General features: G+C 46.5%; 1 protein-coding gene across 1 annotated transcript; it reads right to left on the bottom strand.

Annotated features, from left to right (window-relative positions):
- Positions 1-620: 620 nt before the first annotated feature.
- KPNA7 (karyopherin subunit alpha 7) lies at positions 621-17,465 on the bottom strand. Its single transcript, XM_079953860.1, has 10 exons — positions 17,326-17,465; positions 16,797-16,922; positions 16,140-16,225; positions 14,080-14,348; positions 12,769-12,851; positions 9,104-9,367; positions 6,933-7,166; positions 4,048-4,230; positions 3,028-3,177; positions 621-855 (listed from the first exon to the last, which is right to left on the bottom strand). Exons 1-10 carry the CDS (start codon positions 17,389-17,391, stop codon positions 769-771), a joined length of 1,548 nt encoding a protein of 515 aa, XP_079809986.1. The 5' UTR covers positions 17,392-17,465; the 3' UTR covers positions 621-768.
- Between the last annotated feature and the right edge of the window lie 6,116 nt (positions 17,466-23,581).

Raw genomic sequence — 23,581 nt, 5'->3', positions numbered from 1 at the left:
TGGATAAATCACAACATAATCACCCAGTTCCCTCAGAATATCAGGCTACAATGATAGCATAATGACTGTCCTGTATTTTGTTAGCTTCAGCATCTCTGCTCTGTGTTGCGTTCTCATTCTGCATTGTTCCCCCCCTTTTTTCTGTATACTGAATATTGTGAAAACATATTGCGCACGTGGAACAAACATTCGACAGAAGCCTGCTACTTGTTGTTTTGGGATTCTTGCTATAGCAGAAATGAGAACTGTTGAACAAGTGACACATCTTTCACAAGTGGTTTGGCCACTCGTCACTTGCGTAAGTAGGCGTTTTGCAGGAAACAAACAAGCTTTGAGGAAGAGGTTGAGAGATGGGATGTGGAGATCTGTTTTCTGCTTGTTGCACAGGGGAAAGATGTGCAACCTGGAGAATGTCAGTATTTTGCAGAAGAGGTTCAAGCGCAGACCAGAAATTTAGTTTTGCACAATTAAAGTAAATTAGAGTGCTCTGCTAACCTGGTACAACAATTCCAGTTTTTGTTTTGACTTTTTTTTTTTGCAATTAAAAATGGAGCAGGCAATTCTAAGGCTGTTTTCCCTGAAAGAGCTGGCTTGAGATGCAGATTTGTACAAATGCAGGATTTATTTTTACATTATTAATTCATTACAAAAGCAGTATTTATTCATTACAAAGGAACCCCTTTCCCCTGGTGGTGCTTTTAAATAGCCGAGTCAAACGTGGTGCCTTTCACCAAGTCAAGAAAGTGTGTTGTGGGCTGGGTCTCCCAGTCAGAATTTAAAGCAGTCTTGCATATCAGTCAATAAAGGTGACGGGGCTGTTCCTTCTCCTGTTTCTGAAACCGAGTTTTCCACTTGCTGATGATGAAGAGGTGGAGGTGGAAGAGAAAGAGAAGAGGGGACAATCATTGAACTGCTTGGCCTCTTCAAACCTGCAATAGATTCTGCAACTGCCAAGTCCCCCATTCCAAAAATCCCAGTTTGTTATGCTACCCAATAACTCCCTAGCAGTCTTCACAGAAATACACTGCCCAGGAATCTGGGAGAAGAGAAAACTATTCTGTAGTTTGCTGGAATGCTGTCTTACGCTGCCTCAGATAGTCAAAACTCTGATCCACCTATCGTATTTTTCGCTCTATAGGACGCACCCGACCATAGGACGCACCTTGTTTTAGAGGGGGAGAAAAAGGAAAAAAAATTCTCCCCCTCTCTGCTCAGTGCCCCTTCAGCGAAGCGGCAGGAGAAATGGAGCCCCTTCCATTTCTCCTCCCGCTTGGGTGAAGGGGCGCTGCGCAGCTCTCCCTCTCTGCTGAAGCCAGGAGAGTCTTGCTCTCCTGGCTTCAGCAAAAGGAACCCGAAGCCTTCGGAGCGCAGCACGAGTTCCCGCTGCACTCCAAAGGCTTCAGGCAGCTATCCCTGAACCCTGGAGAGTGAGAGGGGTCGGTGCGCACTGACCCCTCTCGCTCTCCAGGCTTCAGCGAAAGCAACGCGAAGCCAAGGAGCACGGAGGGAGCTCTCCCTCTGCGCTTTGGAGGCTTCGCGTTGCTATCGCTGAAGCCAAGGAGCCTGCATTTGCTCCATAGGACGCACACACATTTCCCCTTAATTTTTGGAGGGGGAAAAGTGTGTCCTATAGAGCGAAAAATACGGTACTTTAGTTCTGTCAACACTGGCCGGCAGCATTTATCCAAGATTGCAGGCAAGGAATATTTCCTAGTCCTACCTGGAGATGCCATTTGGAACTGAACCCAGAAAAACCTTCTACAGGCCAAGCAGATGCTCTCCTGTTGCCCTGCGCTCCCTTTCCCTGACGTCACCCAACTGAAGAAACCTTAGGCAATGAATTGTGCCGGTTGTCACTGGCTGGCTGTCTCCAGTGCACACATTTAAACAATTGTTTTGAAGCAAGAGGTGGACTTTGGTTTGTGATATCTGTATTTTGTCAGGGCAGGGCGGTGAGGAGGCCAACGCCCTCTCTGGTGGGAGGGAACCATTCTTCAAACTTAGAAACGTCAGCTTCAAGGGGGATCCTTGAAATCCTGCTGTCCTGTGAACTGGGGGTACTTTTTAATAGAACCTACGGGAAAATGTGTGCGTGTCTGCGTTTGGAACGAAAAGAAGTTCTGTGACCGAGTTCTGCTGTGGAGCTGCAAGCCCGTTTCATGCTAAGTTCCTGGTGACAGGCTCTAACAAGAGGCGGGAGAGAAAATGTCACTGGTGCATTATGAAAAGCAAGGCTCACTTTTTTCTCTGCACTGGCAACCTCTTGTACTACCAGATTGGCATGTAAAGACAAGGCTTTATGATGTTAGCCGCCCTGAGCCCGGCTCTGGCCAGGGAGGGCGGGGTACAAATAAAATTTTATTATTATTGTTGTTGTTGCATTTTATTGGGGAAAAGCAGCATAAAAATGCCCACTGCCCAATTGTTCCCGATTCACTGCACTATGACATGCCTAGGATGCAAGGAATTCTGATATCTCTAGGTAAAGGTAAAGGGACCCCTGACCATTAGGTCCAGTTGTGGCTGACTGGGGTTGCGGCACTCATCTCGCTTTATTGGCTGAAAAACCGGCGTACAGCTTCCGGGTCATGTGGCCAGCATGAATAAGCCGCTTCTGGCGAACCAGAGCACCGCATGGAAACGCCGTTTACCTTCCTGCTGGAGCAGTACCTATTTATCTACTTGCACTTTGATGTGCTTTTGAACTGCTAGGTTGGCAGGAGCAGGGACCAAGCAATGGGAGCTCACCCCATCACGGGGATTCGAACCGCCGACCTTCTGATCAGCAAGTCCTAGGCTCTGTGGTTTAACCCACAGCGTCACCCGCATCCCTTCTGATATCTCTAGTTTTCACTAATTTCTCCCCTTCCTTTTGTGTAAGGTTATTTTGGGGCTTTGTTATGTTTCCAATAAGTAAATAAAATCTTTAGGACGGAGGTAGGAATTACCCACAGTTGCAGTGCCCTTAACTCTCTCTGCTCAGACCTTCCAAAATGTGCAGGGAGACCAATGCCAGCAGCTACTTACGTTGTCGGGAAAATATTTCTCAATCAGGCCCAGGGCAGCTCGGTAGACAAAGGTGTTTTCGTGAGTCTGGAGGGCTTCGATCTTCTCCAGGCCCCCAAGCTCTTCCACCAAAAGGCACAGCTTCTGCGTTGCACCCAGCTTCTCAGCAGCCTAATATTGGGATACAATGCAGGGTCCATCTAGTTCAGTATTGACTACACTGATTGGCAGCAGACCCCCTATTTTTCCAGGTGGAAAGCCCTGCCAGGAGATGCGAGGGGATGAACTTGGATGCAAGGCAGATTCTCTACTACTGAGCTGCCTGCAACCCTGCACCAAAGAGGAAAAACTGTATTCTTCCTGCAACAGCATCAATTCCAGGTTAGAATGCTGCTCAGTTGTTCTGGACTGGTTGGATGTGGAGGAACAGTGGGAGGAACCAACTGGTGAACCTTCAAGGGAAGAAGGCTCAGAGCCAGAGGAGAGGTGGTGGGACAATGAAGAGCAGTCAGAGGGAGAAGCCTGGGAAGAGGAGGTGTTGGAAGCTGAAGAAGTAACAGGGCTTAGTGAGCAGGGAGACTCTGTGGCAGGGAGCAGTCCAGAATCAGAGGCAGAAGCAGGAGAGGAAGGAGGCCGAGAGAAAGAGATGAGTCAGGTTGGGGAAGAGTCATGGGTGACTTTCCCTCCTTCTACAAGAAGCTCCCCTCTCTGCCCCCTGGTCTCCTAGAACCTGAAGACGTAAGACGACAGCCGAGCAAAGACAGGCAAGATTGCTTGAGGAAAAACCAGAGAAGTAGATTTAGAGAGGTGTGGGAATGTGGAGACCTTCTGTCCTGCCTCACTGGGGCAAGATGTACTACTGGGAAGAGTTGCTGTGCTCACTAGGCCTGAGCTGTTTTGTTTCTTTGAATAAAGAGTTAACTGCACGGACACCTGGTGAGTTATTGCTGACCTGCTCTAGACATCCGTCTCTCTCTCCCCCCCATATCAGTTCTCCCAGGAAGCCTACCAGAGAAGCAGCGATAAAACATGCACACTTACCAGGAAGAAACTAGAGATGCTGTCCAAGACGACGAGGATAATTTTGGCATCTTTGATAGACAGCAAGTTCAGCAAAGGTTTAAGGACCCCTGCCTGGACCATTTCCTCCACTTGCTGCTCCGTCCCTCCAGTGGTGAAGTTGGCAACCGCCCATACAGCCTCCCTTTGGGCCCTGATGTCTCCCTGTTGAAGGTGGGGAAGGATGGGCAGGCAAGTGAATACAAGACGGCTGCAGATCAGCCGGTTCTAGTACAGTGGTACCTCAGGTTACAGACGCTTCAGGTTACAGACTCCGCTAACCCAGAAATAGTACCTCGGGTTAAGAACTTTGCTTCAGGATGAGAACAGAAATCGTGCGGCGGCAGCGGGAGGCCCCATTAGCTAAAGTGGTGCTTCAGGTTAAGAACAGTTTCAGGTTAAGAACGGACCTCCGGAACGAATTAAGTCCTTAACCCGAGGTACCACTGTAATTCAACAGTGAACAGCGCTCAGCATGCAACAGCTGATAGCAGGACTCTCACCTATTCTGCCCCAATGAAAGCAGAAACCACTTACTATAAATAATGCATGGCTTGCTTTCTATGAAACTTGCATTTATTTTTGTTTAGCAAGATGTATACTGCCTAATCAGATTTGGAAACCTTTGGCCCTCTAGATCAGTGTTTCCCCAAACTTGGGTCTCCAGCTGTTTTTTGGACTACAATTCCCATCATCGCTGACCACTGGTCCTGTTAGCTAGGGATGATAGGAGTTGTAGTCCAACAAACAGCTGGGGAGACCTAAGTTTGAGAAACGGTGCTATAGATGTTGAACTTTCTGACAGCAAGAGCTGTTCAACAGTGGAACTATCTCCTTCGGGAAGTGGTGGGTTCTCCTTCCTTGGAGGTTTTTAAGCAGAGGTTGGATGGCCATCTGTCATGGATGCTTTTGTTGAGACTCCTGCACTGCAGAGGGTTGGACTGGATGACCCTTGGGGTCCCTTCCAACTCTACAGTTCCATGATTCTATGAACTACAACTCCCATCATCCCTGGTCACTAGCCAGGCTTCTTTCGATTTGTAGTTCAGCAACACCTGGAAGGCCCAAAGTTCCCCACATCTGCACTAAGCAGTTTACCTAAAATGTATAATATTCATTAAAAAATCAAATAGAGTCAACATAATTTATTACATTTGCTTGTTAAAGTATCAAAATGCATAGAGTCGACTGTTGTTTTTTAAAAGCAAGATCCGTACATAATTAAACAACATGCCTGGAAAACCTTGCATAATCAGAAAAGCTTTTAGCAGAGCAGGCATTGAAAACAGTGCAACAGATGTCACCTGTCTAATATTTTAAAACTTGCATGGGTTTGGCAGTCATGTCACAGGCCGGGGCCAAGAGTCAAGCAGAAGCACCCTCCAGTTCCAGAGATTTTCACATTCCCCTAAGCATCTATGATGCCATAAGGACTAGAAACATTCCTCTTTCAATTAAGGTGGAGGGGAATGCAGATTCTCAGGAACGGCAACTCTTTTCTGTGTGCACTCGGTGTTACGTATTCAGTGGTCTGTGCTTGCCTGAGCTTGAGTCTGGACTAAGGATTCTGAGCTCCTGTGTTCTGATTTGATACATGATGTCCAATCACAGAATATTTCAAGTTTGGGGCCTCTGCCATTGGCCCTTGAACCCTGAGTTGTGATTCACAGCTTGGAAGTTTAGATAGCCAATCACCTGGGGAGTGGGAGTGTCCCAGGCTTTCAGGAATGTATACAGTGGCACCTTAGGTTATGAACTTACCGTATTTTTCGCTCCATAAGACACACTTTTTTCCTCCTAAAAAGTAAGGGGAAATGTCTGTGCGTCTTATGGAGCGAATGTGTGGTCGATCGCTGGCTCCCTTTCCGGCCCCGGCCCCTTGCCCAGGCCTGCATTGTTGAATGTTCTGCAGACAGAGGCTGTTTGTTTCCCCAGTGACATGTGACTGGCTGATTAGATTACAGTGGTGCCCCGCAAGATGAATGCCTTGCAAGATGAAAAACCCGCTAGACGAAAGGGTTTTCCGTTTTTCGAGGTGCTTCGCAAGACTAATTTCTCTATGGGCTTACTTCGCAAGACGAAAACGTCTTGCGAGTCTTGCGATTTTTTTCACTCCCCCCCCTTTTCTAAGCCGCTAAGCCACTAATAGCCGCTTAGCCGCTTTGCCGCTAATAGCGCTAATCCGCTAAGCCGCTAATAGGGTTGCTTCACAAGACGAAAAAACCGCAAGACGAAGAGACTCGCGGAACGGATTCGTTTCGTCTTGTGAGGCACCACTGTATCTGTCTGGAAACTGTAGAAACGGCTCCCTTTCCTTTCCTAAAGAAGCTGCAGAAGTGTGAGTTGAACCCCATAATAACAGGATTTCCCCCCTTTGCAAAGTAAGCTCAACAACTTTGAGCTGATCCTCAAAAAAACGGGGCTTTCCCTCTTTCCTCCTCTAAAAACTCGGTACGTCTTATGGTCAGGTGCATCTTATGGAACGAAAAATATGGTAATTCATTCCGGAGGTCCGTTCTTAACCTGAAACTGTTCTTAACCTGAGGTGCGCTTTCTCTAATAGGGCCTCTCGCTGCCGTTGTGCCCCTGACGCACGATTTCCGTTCTCTTCCCGGGGCAAAGTTCACAACCCGAGGTACTACTTCTGGGTTAGCGGAGTTTGCAACCTGAAGGGTTTGTAACCCAAGGTACCACTGTATAAGCAGTTGTTTTGCCCCTATTTCCCAGTTTTGTAGTTCAATAAAGGTTCTTGGTGTTATCACTGTGTCTTGCCTCTTGTCTTAACACACCCTTCCACCAGCATCTAGCAATTACCGGCAGCGTTCCCCAGCCTGAGCAAGGGAACCCAGGACAAAGCGAAACGTTACCTTCTCCAGCAGCTCCACCAGGGGAGGCAGGAGGCCGCAAGTGATGAGCTGCTGTATCTGGCTGCTGGGCCCTGCTGCAATGTTGCTCAAAGCCCAGGCTGCCTCCTTCTGTATGGATGACTTAGGGTGGTGCAGGAGGTGTGGCAAGACAGACAGCACACCGGCGTCGATGGCCATCTGTGTCTGCTCGTCTGTGCCAGTGACTATGTTGCCCAGAGTGCGGAGAGCTGGAGTCTGAAACAAAAAACAAAATGCAGAAAAATTATAGGTTAACCAGGGGTGCTGGAGACGCCACCAGTATTCTGAGCATAACTCGCAAATACAGGGGTGGATGGATGGATTTGTGCAAGCGAGTTCCTCTCAGGCTCTCTTTTTTCCAATCTTTTAAGTCCAGTTCTCCACACGCGTTTGTGAATTCTTTTTCAGAGAGCCCTCCTTAAAAAATTCACCCACACATATGTGAATTACTGTATTTTTCGCTCTATAAGACGCACCAGACCACAAGACGCACCTAGTTTTTGGAGGAGGAAAACAAGAAAAAAAATATTCTGAATCTCAGAAGCCAGAACAGCAAGAGGGATTGCTGCGCAGTGAAAGCAGCAATCCCTCTTGCTGTTCTGGCTTCTGGGATAGCTGCGCAGCCTGCATTCGCTCCATAAGATGCACACACATTCCCCCTTACTTTTTAGGAGGGAAAATTGAGCCTTATAGAGCAAAAAATACGGTATTTGAAAAGCAACTGTAATGAACAGATTACGCTAGCAGGACTGCAAGAGATTCTATAAGGAGGACTATTTGAAATATTGCAAGAAAGACAATGTTAATGATAATTAAGAGTAATAGAGAAATTAAGAAATGCAGAATAAGTGATAAAGAACGGAAAATCATCAGAGGTTGTTGATGGAAGTCTAAAATATTGTATAAGATATGAAGTTATGTTAAAGGATTGTTGAAAATGGTATGTTAACAAACCAATAAAAATGTATATAAAAAATAAAAAATCACCCACATCTTAGTGCTAAGTTCTCTCAATTGACATGCTTTTGCAGGCTATTTTCCCCAATGTAATATATTTTGTGTGTTACGCATACAAAACAATACAGCGTTTCTCAACTTGTGTCACCAGGTGTTGTTGGACTACAACTCCCATCATCCCTGACCACTGGGTCCTGCTAGCTAGGGATGATGGGAGTTGTAGTCCAGCAACAGCTGGCAACCCAAGCTTCAGAAACACTGTGATGCATTATCGTAAGAAATATTTGTATCTTAATACCCCAATATTTGCATTATTGTACTCGTTATTTGGTCGGAGACCTGCATTGTAAAATTCAGAGAAGTGCAGGTTTCAAAGCAAGGCTGTGTTTCTGTTCTCGTGTTGTTGGGATGTGAACTGAACTGAATTTCTGGCCCATCCCAACAGATGACCTGTGCCATCGAGGGAAAGGGAGAAATATATTTAGCAGTAGCCGGCAAGACTATGTGGCACGGCTTTTCCTAAGTGCCTCTTACGCGGGTGGCGCTGTGGTCTAAACCACTGAGCATCTTGTGCCTGCTGATTGGAAGGTTGGTGGTTTGAATCCCCGCAATGGGGTGAGCTCCCGTTGCTCGGTCCCAGCTCCTGCCAACCTAGACATTCGAAAGCACGCCAGTGCAAGTAGATAAACAGTTACCGCTGTAGCAGGAAGGTAAACATCACAGTGTGCCAGTAGCAGTTTAGTCCTGCTGGTCACATGACTCGGAAAGCTGTCTGTGGACAAAGGCTGGCTCCTTTGGCCTGTAAAGCGAGATGAGCGCCGCAACCCCATAGTTGCCTTTGACTGGACTTAACCGTCCAGGGGTCCTTTAAAAAGGTAAAGGGACGCCTGACCATTAGGTCCAGTCGTGGCCAACTCTGGGGTTGCGGCGCTCATCTCGCTTTATTGGCCGAGGGAGCCGGCGTACAGCTTCCGGGTAGCTTCCTGGCCAGCATGACTAAGCCACTTCTGGCGAACCGGAGCAGCACACGGAAACGCTGTTTACCTTCCCACCAGAGCAGTACTTATTTATCTACTTGCACTTTGACGTGCTTTCAAACTTCTGATTGGCAAGTCCTACGCTCTGTGGTTTAACCCACAGCGCCACCCGCTTCCCTCCAGGCGTCCTTTACCTTACCTTTTTTTACCTTTACTTACCAGGACTGGTAGGTCTGCGTAGGCCAGGAGTTGCACCAGCCGAGGCAGCACCCCGACCTCCACCACCACATGGATGCGGTCATTAGAGCCATCCGTTAGGTAAGAGAAAGCCCAGCTGGCGTCCGCAAGGATGCCCTCGTCGTCGTACTGCAGTAGGTTCATGAGCATGGGGAGCATCTGTTGCACGGCTCCCATGGGAGGATACGGGTTTTTGCCTCTGCAGAGGTTGGACAGCGTCCATGTTATGTTGCGCAGGAACCCAACCTGGAAAACCAGAATCAGGTCCAAGGAAACCATTGGCTAAAACCAGAGTGGGGAAACACAACATCCAAAGACTCTAGGGCCATGGATAAGCTCATAGCTGTCAACTTTTCCCTTTTCTTGCGAGGAATCCTATTAAGAATAAGGGAATTTCCCTTAAAAAAGGAAACATTGACAGCTATGGATAAGCTATGCTTGCTGAGAGGATCCATCACTTCCAGAGAACAGCCAGCCCCTGAATTTTGGAGTAGAGGTGGGGAAATTATTACATTCACAGATTGCCTTCCACATGTACATCCCAAGGCAATTTACACACACCGTACTTTTCTGTGTATAAGACAAGGTTTTTTTAAAAAATAAAATAATTATGATAAAAATTGGGAGTCGTCTTATACAGTGGTACCTCGGGTTAAGTACTTAATTCGTTCCAGAGGTCCGTTCTTAACCTGAAACTGTTCTTAACCTGAAGCACCACTTTAGCTAATGGGGCCTCCTGCTGCTGCTGCCACGCTGCCGGAGCACGGTTTCTGTTCTCATCTTGAAGCAAAGTTCTTAACCTGAAGCAATATTTCTGGATCAGTGGAGTCTGTAACCTGAAGTGTATGTAACCCGAGGTACCACTGCACATGGATAGTGCATAGTGGGGACATGCTATTGGTTTCTGCCATGAGCCAGAGATTGTCAGCAGCTATTGGGCGTGTTTTGGGTAGCTGCGGCCAAAGCTGGTGTTGATTTGCAATTAGGCGGGTGATTGGCATCTTCTGCTGGTGAGGGGGCAGACAATCGGTTGCTTTTGCGACGTTTGTGGTCGTCAGTGTAGGCCAGGTGAGTGGGTGACTTTCTGCAACCCCCCACAAAAAAAGCTCAACAACTCTGGGCCACCACCCCAAAAAAAGCTCAACAACTTTTCTTAATAAGGGGCATCTTATACATGAAAAAATATGGTACGCTTCAAAAGGCTAAATTTTTAAAACAAGAACTACAGTGTTAGTGTTACCTCAGGTTAAGAACTTAATTTGTTCTGGAGGTCCGTTCTTAACCTGAAACTGTTCTTAACCTGAGGTACCACTTTAGCTAGTGGGGCCTCCCGCTGCTGCCATGCAATTTCTGTTCTCATCCTGAAGCAAAGTTCTTAACCAGAGGTACTATTTCTGGGTTAGCAGAGTCTGTAATCTGAAGCGTCTGTAACCCGAAGTACCACTGCACTAAATAGCCATTTAAACACACAAATAATAATGCAGTCATACCTTGGAAGTCGAATGGAATCTGTTCCGAAAGTCAGTTCGACTTCCGAAACGTTCGGAAACCAAGGCACGGCTTCCAATTGGTTTCTGATTTCGCAGACGCACCAGAAACAATAGTGGAAGCTGCTTCCAAAAAAAGTTCGGAAACTGAAACACTTCCAGTTTTCGATCGTTTGGGAACTGGAACATTCAACTCCCAAGGCGTTCAGGAGCCGAGGTACGACTGTAATAATAATGAATTTATATGCCGTCCACCTGACTGGGTTCCCCCAGCCACTCTGGGCAGCTCCCAACAACACAATACAACCTCAAATACTAAAATCTGGAATAATTAGAATTATACTCTAGAATTGTAGAGTAAGAAGGGACCCCAATGGTCATCTAGCCCAACCCCCTGCAATCTAGGACTCTCAATGAAAACATCCACATAGGCGCCGACTCCATGGGGCCTGAGGGGGCCCGAGCCCCCTCAAAAATTCGTTTGGGGGGGCTCTGCCCCCCCAATAATTTAAGAAAAACAAAGCCACTCCCGATCTAGAGAGGGGGTGGGGTTGTGGGCTCTCGACCCATCAACAATCTTGCGGGGCTGGCGTCAGCCCCGCGAGAAGCGAGGATTCCCCCTAGCTCATTAATATTCACCGCCCACGGCAGCAGCCAATCGGCTGCCTCAAAGGGCGGGCCCTCACAGGTTCACTTAAGGTCGGGGCAGCCCGGGGCTCACCCCTTTCGTTCCCCCAGCAGCAGCGGTTTGGAGGTCTTGGGCCCCCCCAATATTTTTTATAAGTCGGTATGGGCCCCCGCCCCCCCCCCCCAATATTTTTTATGTCGGCGCCCCTGAACATCCATGACATATGAGAACCTTCTAATCACTCTGGCAAAGAGGTTGTCAAACAATGTCCTCATTTGTTTTTTCAAGAAGTACAGGCAGCGAGTGCCTGTTGGATCTCAAGGAATAGAACAAGCCTTAGAACAAGAATTAGTTCAACTCTGGTCTTCCAGAGGTTGTTGGACTACAGATTACATCACCCCTGACTGCTGGTCAAGCTAGCTGGGGATGTTGGGAGTGGGAATCCAGCAGGATCTGGAGGGTTACAGGCTTCCCATCCCTGGCGTACTGAGCACTAATTCGCCTCCAAATCGCTGCCTACCCTTCTCCTTCAGTCCGGATTTTCTCATGCCCTCACCTTTTTGAAGAGTAAAGGACCCCTGGACGTTTCGAAGTACAGTGGTACTTCGGGTTACATACACTTCAGGTTACAGACACTTCAGGTTACAGACTCCGCTAACCCAGAAATATTACCTTGGGTTAAGAACTTTGCTTTAGGATAAGAACAGAAATCGTGCAGCAGCGGCGCAGCAGCAGCAGGAGGCCCCATTAGCTAAAGTGGTGCTTCAGGTTAAGAACAGTTTCAGGTTAAGAACAGACCTCCAGAACAAATTAAGTATTTAACCTGAGGTACCACTGTATTCCCATTAGCTACCAAGGGCTGTATCCAGCCAGTTCTTGGTTGACAGAATTAGCAGACGAGCCTCCTTTCTTCTGCATTTCCCCCCTCCATTCCAGAGGGAGAGCATGATTTGCCAAGTCAAGGGTGCAGTGGGTTGATTTCAATCAGGTCTCTCCCACTAATTCAAGCCTATCCTTTTCTATTCATCAGCTGCATAGGTCAAGGCATTAACTGGTTATCTCAAGGGATTAACCCAGGTGTCAGCAAACCTTTTCAGCAGGGGGCCGGTCCACTGTCCCTCAGACCTTGTGGGGGGCTGGACTATATTTTTTTGGTGGGAAAGAACAAATTCCTATGCCCCACAAATAACCTAGAGATGCATTTTAAAAAGCACACATTCTACTCATGTCAAAACATGCTGATTCCCGGACCGTCCGTGGGCTGGATTTAGAAGGTGATTGGGCTGGATCCGGATCTAACCATGGATTAACCGGTCTTCTCAGCTCCAGAGAGCCATATCTATCTGTCTGTCTGTCTGTCTGTCTGTCTGTCTGTCTGTCTGTCTGTCTGTCTGTCTGTCTTTCTATCTGTCTATCTATCTATCTGCCTATCTCCCTATCTGCCTGTCTATCTGCCTATCTGCCTATCTGTCTGTCTGTCTGTCTGTCTGTCTATCTGTCTATCTTCTAACCAGGTGGAAGCAGAAACATACCGGAGTACAAGGTGTCACCAAGGACAGGAGGGGAGGGATTACATTGAAGCTGATCAGCACATCTCTATACTGTGGGCCATCACCTACATGGGATAAAGCATTGGAAATGGTAGTTACTCTCCGGGTGGGTGAAAATAGTCAAACACGGTCATCTCTCCCTGAACCATCCGTGGCGGCTGGTTTCCTTTGGCACTGATGAGACAGAGAGGAGGAAGACCAACAGCAGGTGGCGCCAGAGTCAATGCACCTTTTCCATGGTGGCTCCCAGCTTGTCGAGTGTTCTCCCCAGGGAGGCTTGCTGGGCACCTTCACTACATACCATTAGGGTGAAAATGTTTCTCTATAACCAGGCCTTTGGTGGGGATATATATATATATATATATATATATATATATATATATATATATATATTTCAAAATATTCATTTAAATAACTTTAAACCAATGACTTCCCTTCTTCTCTTTCAGTGGTTCATTTTGCACATCATACATCCTTGCACATTTTACATGAACTATACCATTCAACAATCCACCACTGAGCCTCCTGGGCTTGCCGATCGGAAGGTCGGCGGTTCAAATCCCCACGTCGGAGTGAGCTCCCGTTGCTCAGTCTCTGTGGACAAACACCAGCTCTCTCGGCCTGAAACCAAGATGAGCGCCGCAATCCCATAGTCGCCTTTGACTGGGCTTAACCATCTGGGGGTCCTTTACCTTTACCATTTTCACCTTATTACATCCATCAAAACTTATTTACACTGTTGAATTTATCATAATGCTACCAGTGTTTTTAAATGAACACAATCCCCCCCCCCCCCCATATGGGACATTCTATGGCCTTTTAAATGGGTTTGTGGAAGGGGCATTCTTGGTTTGTTTTTACTGTGTTATCTATTGTGTGTTCTCATTTTGTATTTTTATCTTGTGAACCACCATCCTGCAACCTGCGGTATACAAATCGAATAAATAGCAATAATTGCAACCCTCCCCTAGTTCACTTCATTGTGCACCTGGGGAAGCCGTAAGGTTTTCTGCTGACCAGGGAGGATGGACCAAGAAGTCCCCATGTGAAGTTAAGTGTAGACCCTAGAATGTTCTGGGCACCCTGTGTTGGGAACCAGTCACAAGAGAACTGGGTTCCTGCATGGGCAAGCGCCCCTTGAACTGGGATTGCCTGCCTTTATGACTGAACTAGCCTGGCATGTTGATGGTCTACTTGTTGGCTCCCCCAAATGTTGATGGTTTGGCTCTCACTGACCAAGACCCAGCAGTTTGTTGGCTTCCATCTTGGAAATCCAAAAGCACCGCCACTTACCTGCTATGTTCCCCAAGGCCCACACAGCCTGCTCACAGATATGCATCTTTGGAGAAGACAAGATGACTATCAAGCCTTGCACGGCATTGGCTTCCACTACTGCTCTGGTCTGCTCAGGTGTCCCAGAAGCAATGTTAGTGAGCGCCCAAGCAGCCTCTAGCTGCAAGCTTGGAGCGTCGTGATGATACAAAAAGTCCACGAGTTTAGGAATGACTCCAGCTTCAACGACTTGGTCAATGGGAGGGTTCTTATGTTGAGAGAGTAGTTTCCTGTGGGTGGGGAGATGGATGAGAGCCTTAATCAACTATTGAGCACAGGTCGGCTGACTTCAGGCTTGCAGGACACACTTTTTAAAAAACAAACAAACCTTAAGTCCAAATATCCGGCAACCAGAACCATGAGCAAAATAGTAGCTGGCTGAACAGAGTGCCTCGGTAAGGCCAACACAAGCTCAGCCCAGTAATTTGTAATCAGCACCAAAAAGAAGTCCATCAATCCTTCCACACTAAATTCCACTTCTGGTTTTCCCTTTCATTGTTTTTGCAGCAATTTAATTTGGGGAGGGGGAGACAGGAAAGCTTTTCAGTTGTAGCTATTGGTAAACAACTCAGGGTCAGAAACCTTTGTTGCTCGCCCAGAGAGCTACCAGGGAACTCCCAGTTAACTTCTACTGCAATGCCAGTAGAACCACGACAGATTCAAAGGTCAGTGAATACAAAGTCTACATATACAGGATTTCAAGCTGAGGCCGCACGCCGTTGCAGAAAAAATATACATTGGCGGCTTCAAATGCAGTGAGGCAATTTCCCTTGATTCTGTTGGTCCAGGCCTACCCGCCAGAACAGGATAAAACAAGCTTGCTCCATCTTCCATGTGACAACCCTTTAAATATAGTCTCCTCCTATCCAAGCTAAACATGCCCAACCATCTCAACTGCTCCTCCTAAGGCTCGGTTTCCAGACCCTTGATCATTTGATCACCCTTCTCTGCAGCTTGTCAACATCCTTCCCAAATTGTGGCTCCCAGAACTGGACACAGAACTCCACGTGTGGTTTGAGCAATACTATGACTTATTTTGATTTGGACTCTATACTTCTTGTGATGCAGCCTAGAATAATATTAACTTTTTTTTGCTGCTGCATTACACTGTTAACTCATGTTAAGCTTGGTGTCTACTAAGACCCCCTAGATCCCTTTCACATGTACTACTGGCAAGTCAGGTGTCCCCCATCTTACATTTGTGCATTCCTACCTAAGTGCAGGGACGCAGGTGGCACTGTGGGTTAAAGCCTCAGCGCCTAGGGCTTGCCGATCGAAAGGTCGGCGGTTCGAATCCCTGCGGCGGGGTGCGCTCCCGCTGCTCGGTCCCAGCGCCTGCCAACCTAGCAGTTGGAAAGCACCTCCGGGTGCAAGTAGATAAATAGGGACCGCTTACCAGCGGGAAGGTAAACGGCGTTTCCGTGTGCGGCTCTGGCTCGCCAGAGCAGCGACGTCACGCTGGCCACGTGACCCGGAAGTGTCTCCGGACAGCGCTGGCCCCTGGCCTCTTGAGTGAGATGGGCGCACAACCCCAGAGTCTGTCAAGACTGGCCCATACGGGCAGGGGTACCTTTACCTTTACCTAAGTGCAGAACCTGACATTTGTCTCTATCAAAATTCATTTTGTTAGTTGGGGCTCAGTTCTCCAATCTTCTAAGATAATCTCGAAGCCTTCCTTTGCGATTTCTACTTCCTTCCATCTCTCCCTTATTACATCTCAGCTCATCTGTAAGCTTCATTTGGTTCTGCTGGGTAGCAGAGCAGACTGGGGCTCTACAGCTGTGGCAAGGAAACTTTTGCCCTGCCTTGCCATCCAAGATATTTCAGAAGGCTTCGCAATCCCAGCAGAGGCACTAGGGAAGAGCTTAAAACAGTGGCAGCTCACCTGTGGTCCTCCAGATGTTGCTGGACCACAACTCCCATCATACCTTGCTGGCTGGGAGATGTAGTCCCAACAATATTCCAAAGGGCACTGGAATTGGGAAAGCGGTATTAGAAGAATCAGCTTTGCCTTCACATACCTGATGGACATGGTTGCCTTGAGAATAAGATGTTGATCGTCTGATTTCAGTGCCTCAACTATTTCCTCCAAAGGAATTTGAGCAACCTGGGTTAGGGAAGAAGGGAATTATGAATCAGGCATGACAGCGACCACAAGACCAGCCTACTGAATCAGGCCAATGGCCCATCTGGTCCAGAATCTTGTTCTCAAAGCAGCCAACCAGATGCCTCAACAGAAAGCCAGCAAGCAAGACATGGTCACTTGGGGCATAGAAGAAGAAGTTTGGATGTGATATCCCACTTTATCACTACCCGAAGGAGTCTCAAAGCGACTAACATTTTCCTTTCCCTTCCTCCCCCACAACAAACACTCTGTGAGGTGAGTGGGGCTGAGAGACTTCAGAGAAGTGTGGCTAACCCAAGGTCACCCAGCAGCTTCAAGAAACAAGATTCCAACGGAACATACAGAAAAGATTTCCGACAGTAAGAGCCATTTGACAGTGGAATGGACTCCCTTTGGAGGTTGTGGACTCTCCTTCCTTGGAAGTTTTTAAGCAGAGGTTGAAAGGCCATCTGTCATGGATGCTTTAGCTGAGATTTCTGCATTTCAGGGGGTTGTTCTGGATGACCCTCGAGGTCCCTTCCAACTCTACAATTCCATGATTCTATGTACATACCAGATTCTTCTCTGGTGTGAGGTCATCTTCTGTGCTGACACTGATGTTCCTCCGCTTCAAGATCTGCAGGTCCTTCCTCGCCTTGCGAAGTTCAACTTCCGTTTCCACTCTTTGCCTTCGCATTTCCTGGAAAGGGAGACAGTCAAGTATTGCTAAAAAAACAAAAGTAAGTGTTACAGTCTTGGGGTGGCCGTGATGACAGGGCCAAGTCTCAGGTGTACGCATTGTAGGGCCTTCATCTCAGCAGTCTAATCTAGGGAGGGGCCTCCACCTGTTTTGAAGAGGGGGGTGGATTGAAGTCCCTACCAGTAATTCTGGCACCAACTTGAGCACTGTGCTGCAACATTCTGTTGCAGTTCCTACTGTCTCAATTATATGGAAATTCCCGGTATGCAAATTCCATGTGCAAAGCACAAGTTTGCATTTCTGCTCTGCTCCCCTTACTGCACATGCCCTGCTGCTTCCTAATCCATCAGCCGGCCTAGCTAGAGACTCGTTTCTCAGTCCTGGTAAGATCTCCCATACTTACTAGAAGGTTTTTGCCTCTGTTTTTGAATTTCTGCATCCGCTTCTGTTGCTCACTGGTGACTGGCATCTTCACAGCTGTCTTCAGGAGACACAAAATGGCCGACGGGGCTGCCTTGCACCTAAGGGACCAGAGTCAGATTTCGTTCTGGGTATTCCAGACCGTTGCTGGCAGAATTAAATCTGATTTTGTGCTAGCATCACACAGGAAGGTGGTGGATGTTTGGTGGAAGGCAGGGCGAGAGGCGGGGAAGGGAGACCTATTGCAATGCGCTCTATGTGGGGTTACCTTTCAAGGTGACCCGGAAACTACAACTTATCCAGAATATAGCAGCTAGACTGGGAGTGGCCACCAAGACCACATAACACCGGTCCTGAAAGACCTACATTGGCTCCCAGTACTTTTCCGAGCACAATTCAAAGTGTTGGAGCTGATCTTGAAAGCCCTAAATGGCCTTGGCCCAGTATACCTGAAGGAACATCTCCACCCCCATCATTCAGCCCAGACACTGAGATCCAGCGCCGAGGGCCTTCTGGCGGTTCCTTCCCTGTGAGAAGTGAGGTTACAGAGAACCAGGCAGAGGACCTTCTCGGTGGTGGCACCCTCCTATCAGATGTCAAGGAAATAAACAACTATCTGACTTTTAGAAGACGTTTGAAAGCAGCTCTGTTTAGGGAAGTTTTTAATGTTTGATGTTTTATTGTGCTTTTAATATTTTGTTGGGATCTGCCCGAAGTGGCTGGGGAAACTTAGCCAGATGGACAGGGTATAAATATCACCATCATCATCCCAGGGGGAGAGACTGAGAGAAGAAAAGGAGGTTCTCAGGTGAGAGCTGGGAAGGTCCACCACTTTCTGTGCATGACAAGGGAATTTCCCTTGAGAGAGGACTATGTATTTTCTTTCTTTTTTTCAGGCTGTCATACATCTGGATTTTCCTGGACATCACCGGGATTTCAAAGGCGGAATTCGTGTCCGGGAAGAATTTCCAGAAGACACTTTGTCTTGGATCTTAGGCAAGTCAATCAAACAATCGCGGGTTTGGGGTTGCATTTTTGTAAAAGAAAAGCTCAAGAACTTTGGGGTTTGTGTACAAAAGGCTTGACAAAACAACAACTTTCAGGGTGTCCTGGTTTTCATTTTTTAAAATATTGCAACCCTACTTTCTCTCCCTTTTTTTGCTTTTAATTTAGATTAGTTTATTTTATCTTACTGTGTTATGAAAAAAGCTTTTATAAAATCTTACGAAAAAGATTTTGTGCTGTTATTATTACCAACCGTTATATTCCTTACCTACCCTCCACGCCTTACAACAACTCGAAAAATATAATATTAGATTTCTCTGGAAATGCTTGCCAAAAAAAAAAAGTATTTTGTTTTCAAACAGCCTTGGTGGCTCAACTCAGGTACTGCAAAAGTTGCTGGAGGGCAGATCCCTCCATCTCTGACCTCTGGCCATTGCATTAATAATAATAATAATTTTTATTTATACCCCGCCCTCCCTGGCCAGAGCCAGGCTCAGGGCAGCTAACACCAATAAAATCACAGTAAAAACATAATAGGGGGAAAAGAGACGGGGGGGGGGGGGGGGGAATTGCATGCAAAAGTGTGTACGCTGGGAGAAAATAGCACTAAAATTGTCAGACTGGGCACTCCTACAGGTACTACATAATACCCATTCATCATCTGTAAGAACCTGATAATTTAGTGTAGCGGCACCTAACCTTTGGAACTCCCTGCCTCTTGAAATCAAGCAAGCGCCTTCACTATACCCTTTTTGGTGCCTGCTAAAACACTGTATTTTTCCATCTTTAAGATGCCCCCATGTATAAGACGCCCCCTATTTTTGGGGACTCCGATTTAAGAAAATGGGGGGGAGATGTATCCGTGTATACGATGCCTCCAAATTTTTGACATTATTTTTTAGGGAAAAAACCTAGTCTTATACATAGAAAAATATGGTAATTCCTGTTTAGACAAATCTACCCATATGCTTAGAATGTAAAGGTAATTTTAATATGTTTTAGCATTTTATCTTTCCTATGTTTTAAAGAAGTTTTGTAAGTTTTGTAAGCTTTTCTTGAATTTACTGTTTTAGATTTTGTAAACCGCTTTGTTTTTGTTTTTCCAATCAAGCGGTGAATACATTTTATGAAATAAATAAAAAATAAAACACTGGTGAATTTTCAGGACTCTTTTTAAAAAATAGAACTCAAGATTGGAAAAAGGAACCTTATAACCAAACAAAAAAATGACAGGAAGAGAAAAGAATCCAAAAATCCAGAAAATTAAATGCCAGATATGAAGTCTCTGCAATGCAACAACTGAAATAGTTAAATCCAGAAACTCGTCATCACCTATCCTGACAATGTCTCCACAACACACAATGATCTGAATAAAAGAAAACTTCTGTTCAACATGCAAAATGTCCCTATAGTTCTTCAGTCATATGTTTTAGATGCCAAAATGTCAGCATAAGATGTTCAAAACATTATTTGGATAATTGAAATTCCAAATGCATTTTGGCTTAGGAGTCTTCTCTGGTGGCTTGTTTGATTACGCAACATCCTTTCTGCATGAGTTCAGCCTAAAACTACATATAATTTTGCTTTCAAAGTGCAATAAAAAAGCCAAGTCACCCAATTTTCTCCAGTTGCATAAACTAAAAACAGTCTTCTGCCCCTCAGATCATATGCAACTATCACACTTGCCTGTGCCAATGTCAAAAGCCTTTATCTCCACTTGGCTCAAGCTTACAAAAATTGGCTACCATCTGTTAAAAACAATATATAATCATATAACAGAAAACCATCTCTCTGTACACATACAGAAAAACTTACTAATGTAAACTTCTGAGGCCTACTAGTCAGGAATTCGTCCAATGAACTCCTGCAAAAGGACCTCCTATATATTACCAAACCTTATTCATTGCACACCTGACCTTACCATGTTAATCAGGTTCCTACTCCCATTTCTTAGACATTTCCATCCATCCTGTGAAGACTTACAGTGACAGCAATCTCCAATCTCTCCCCCTAGGGCATTTGTCCCTTTAATAAAGCTGTGTAGCAGAGGGAAGGTCAGGGAAGCTGGTTTGGCAAGATGTAGCATGTCTTCCGTATAGTTAAAGCTATGGTTTTCCCATTAGTGCTGTATGGAAGTGAGAGCTGGACCATAAAGAAGGCTGATCGCCGAAGAATGGATGCTTTTGAATTATGGTGCTGGAGGAGACTCTTGAGAGTCCCATGGACTGCAAGAAGATCAAACCTCTCCATTCTGAAGGAAATCAGCCCTGAGTGCTCACTGGAAGGACAGATCCTGAAGCTGAGGCTCCAAGACTTTGGCCACCTCATGAGGAGAGAAGACTCCCTGGAAAAGACCCTGATGTTGGGAAAGATGGAGGGCACAAGGAGAAGGAGACGTGTTCTTGAAGCTACCAGCATGAGTTTGACCAAACTGCGGGAGGCAGTGGAAGACAGGAGTGCCTGGCGTGCTCTGGTCCATGGGGTCACAAAGAGTCGGACATGACTAAACGACTAAACAACAACAAGCATGTCTTCTGCAACTGCAGTTCAGTGGGCTGGCTATACCAGCTGAGATCCCCTCTTCTGTCCTACTATTAAAGGTGCAGCAGGCCTCTGCTTTTTTGCTAGACCTCCTAAGATCCCCATTTCAACCCAGCTATTAAAGGTGCAGAAGCCCTTTGAAGGAGCCTCTGGCAACCCTAGATTTATTTATTTTTCATGGAGTCAGGGGTTGGGTCAGGAGCTGGATTTGAGGAGAACAGGAGACTACAGGCAGTGGGGAAAAAAGGGAAAGGTATGGGGAAATCGGATAATTTCAGTTTCTGAGTTTTCCAGCCTTCAGTTTTGTTTTCCATATTTCCACATCAGCTCGCATTAAAAGAAAAAAATATCCTAGTGAAAATTCATTCGCATTGTAGTGTGTCCTGTGGCGCAATGGGTCAGTGTGTCTGGCTGTCAACCAGAAGGTTGGTGGTTCGAGCCCACCCAGGGATGACTGTGGGCAGAATTGGGGTCTACCAACTCTCTAGGATTCTTTGAAGAGGGAGGGTGGATTGTAGGCCTTTTCCCTGATGGAGAAACCCCGGGCTGCTTCTGTAAATAGAAGCCCAAGAGAAAGTTCTGCCCTTGTTTGGACCAATATCCAGCCTCTGCCACGGTGAGGGTACCAAAGGGAGTATTCCAGTTCCATGCAACAGCTGGGGATTAAGATGCCCGGCCAAAGGGGTGAGTCAGCACTCCTGCATTTTGTGTTGTGACTAATAAAATCTCAGAGCCTAAACAGGCACACACCCCCCTCTCTTAAAACAACTGCACGAGACCCGCTTCCAGACTTTCCCTCCTGGTCTTTTGGTAAAGGGAGAAGCACCTTCTCCAGTCAATTTGGGCTACTAATTACAGTGGTACCTCAGGTTAAGAACTTAATTCGTTCTGGAGGTCCGTTCTTAACCTGAAACTGTTCTTAACCTGAAGCACCACTTTAGCTAATGGGGCCTCCCGTTGCCGCCGCACAGCTGCTGTGCGATTTCTGTTCTCATCCTGAAGCAAAGTTCTTAACCCGAGGTACTATTTCTGGGTTAGCGGAGTCTGTAACCTGAAGCGTCTGTAACCCGAGGTACCACTGTAGTTGCTGCCTCCATGAAAGGAAAGTTACCGGTAATCCACCCTTCTGCTTGTCCCAACCCAAGCAGTTTTCTGTTTGCCCCATGCTTTCTAGGCATGGATCTAAGTCTGGGGTAAGCAAACTTTGTCAGCAGGGGGCCGGTCCACTGTCCCTCAGACCTCGTGGGGGGCCAGACTATATATTTTTTTTTGGGGGGATGAACAAATTCCTATGCCCCACAAATAACCCAGAGATGCATTTTAAATAAAAGGACACATTCTACTCATGTAAAAACACCCTGATTCCTGGACCACCCGCGGGCCAGATTTAGAAAACGATTGGGCCGGATCTGGCCCCCCGGGCCTTAGTTTGCCTCCCCATGATCTAAGTGTTCTGCCTTTGCCTTGAAAAACCCACTCTTAAGTGCTCAATCGGAACAAATGACAATCCATGGAAAACTCAATTGCCATTTGTTCTGTTTAAGTGCTGAACTTCAGCTTTTCCTGGGGGAAATAGAGCTGTAGATAAGCCCAGAAGGGAGGCTTTTTTCCTCCTCCTGGTCACAGTCCATTGCTTTGGGGATGTGCAGAATCATTGTTTTTGCTCACTTGCACATTTATGCACATGTAACTAACACTCACACAATTGATTGAAGACGATGCTTTCAGCCTGTCGACAGCCTTAATGATTATTTATATAGTGGCAACAAGGTGCAGGGCACTTGGCAGAGTAACATCAGGGAAGCGAGGGCAAGGAGCCAGGTACAACAGCACCATTGTAGCTTCTCGATGACCCTGCGCCTGCAGCCTAACACAGTGGAGCGCATTTAGCTGTTCAAAAAACAGCTGGAGGAGTAAAGGTTACCCAGTGTTTTCTGAGCGATGGACGCAAAGACAGTGGATAACTGACAAACCCTCCAGGCCAAGGATGGGGAACTTGTGCTCCTTCAGATGTTCTTGGACTCCATCTCTCATCAGCCCCAGCTCACTTAGCCAATGATGAGACCAATGACGAGACTTTGGTAGTCTTTTGTAATTTGGGACCTTGGGCGAGGCCAAAATTTGGCCCCCAAATGCATCTTCTCAGTTATGGAGCTGTTCAGTTTTGTGGCCCCCTCAGCTTGGCGCCCTGTTCAGTAGAACTGCCTGCAGCACCCTAAATCTGGTGCTGATGAGATGCTGGGAGTTGTAGTTCAACAACGTCCAGAGTGCCACAGATTCTCCACCTCCCCCCTGGGCTTCAACTTTTAAATGTTTAATATTAAATATTGCTGTATGAATCTTTTCATGCAAGTGGAATAACTTTAAACATAGCAGGCGATATCTGAGCCACTAAAATCATCCCCTTTTGGCACCTGCTAAAATGATTCCTGTTTAGACTAGCCTTTCCAGATGCTTAGAAAGTTGATGTGAATCTTAATCTATTCTAGTGTTTCAGCTTTTTGTATGTTTTAAATTATTGTTTACATTTTTCTTGATTTTATCCTTTTATCTTTTTGTAAACCGCTTTGAGGGTGTTGGGGTTTTTTTACAATCAAGAGATGTAATATATTATTATCTCAACACACATACACATATATTTATTTAACCTACTATATTTTGTATAAATGGGCTCCAAATTTATTTATACAAAA

Source organism: Podarcis cretensis (assembly GCF_951804945.1).
Source record: "Podarcis cretensis genome assembly, chromosome: 14".
Lineage (NCBI taxonomy): Eukaryota > Metazoa > Chordata > Lepidosauria > Squamata > Lacertidae > Podarcis > Podarcis cretensis.
Note: the sequence above shows the minus strand (reverse complement) of the source record. Positions and strands in the feature narration are given on the sequence as shown.

Bases quoted from the DNA above. Each gene is read 5' to 3' on its own strand.
- KPNA7 (XM_079953860.1), bottom strand. From the start codon at position 17,391: ATGCCAGTCACCAGTGAGCAACAGAAGCGGATGCAGAAATTCAAAAAC. The intron at 16,226-16,796 runs GTATGTACATAG...TCCCTAACCCAG, and splicing joins TCACACCAGAGAAGAATCTG to GTTGCTCAAATTCCTTTGGA. The intron at 12,852-14,079 runs GTAAGTGGCGGT...TATCCCATGTAG, and splicing joins GGCCTTGGGGAACATAGCAG to GTGATGGCCCACAGTATAGA.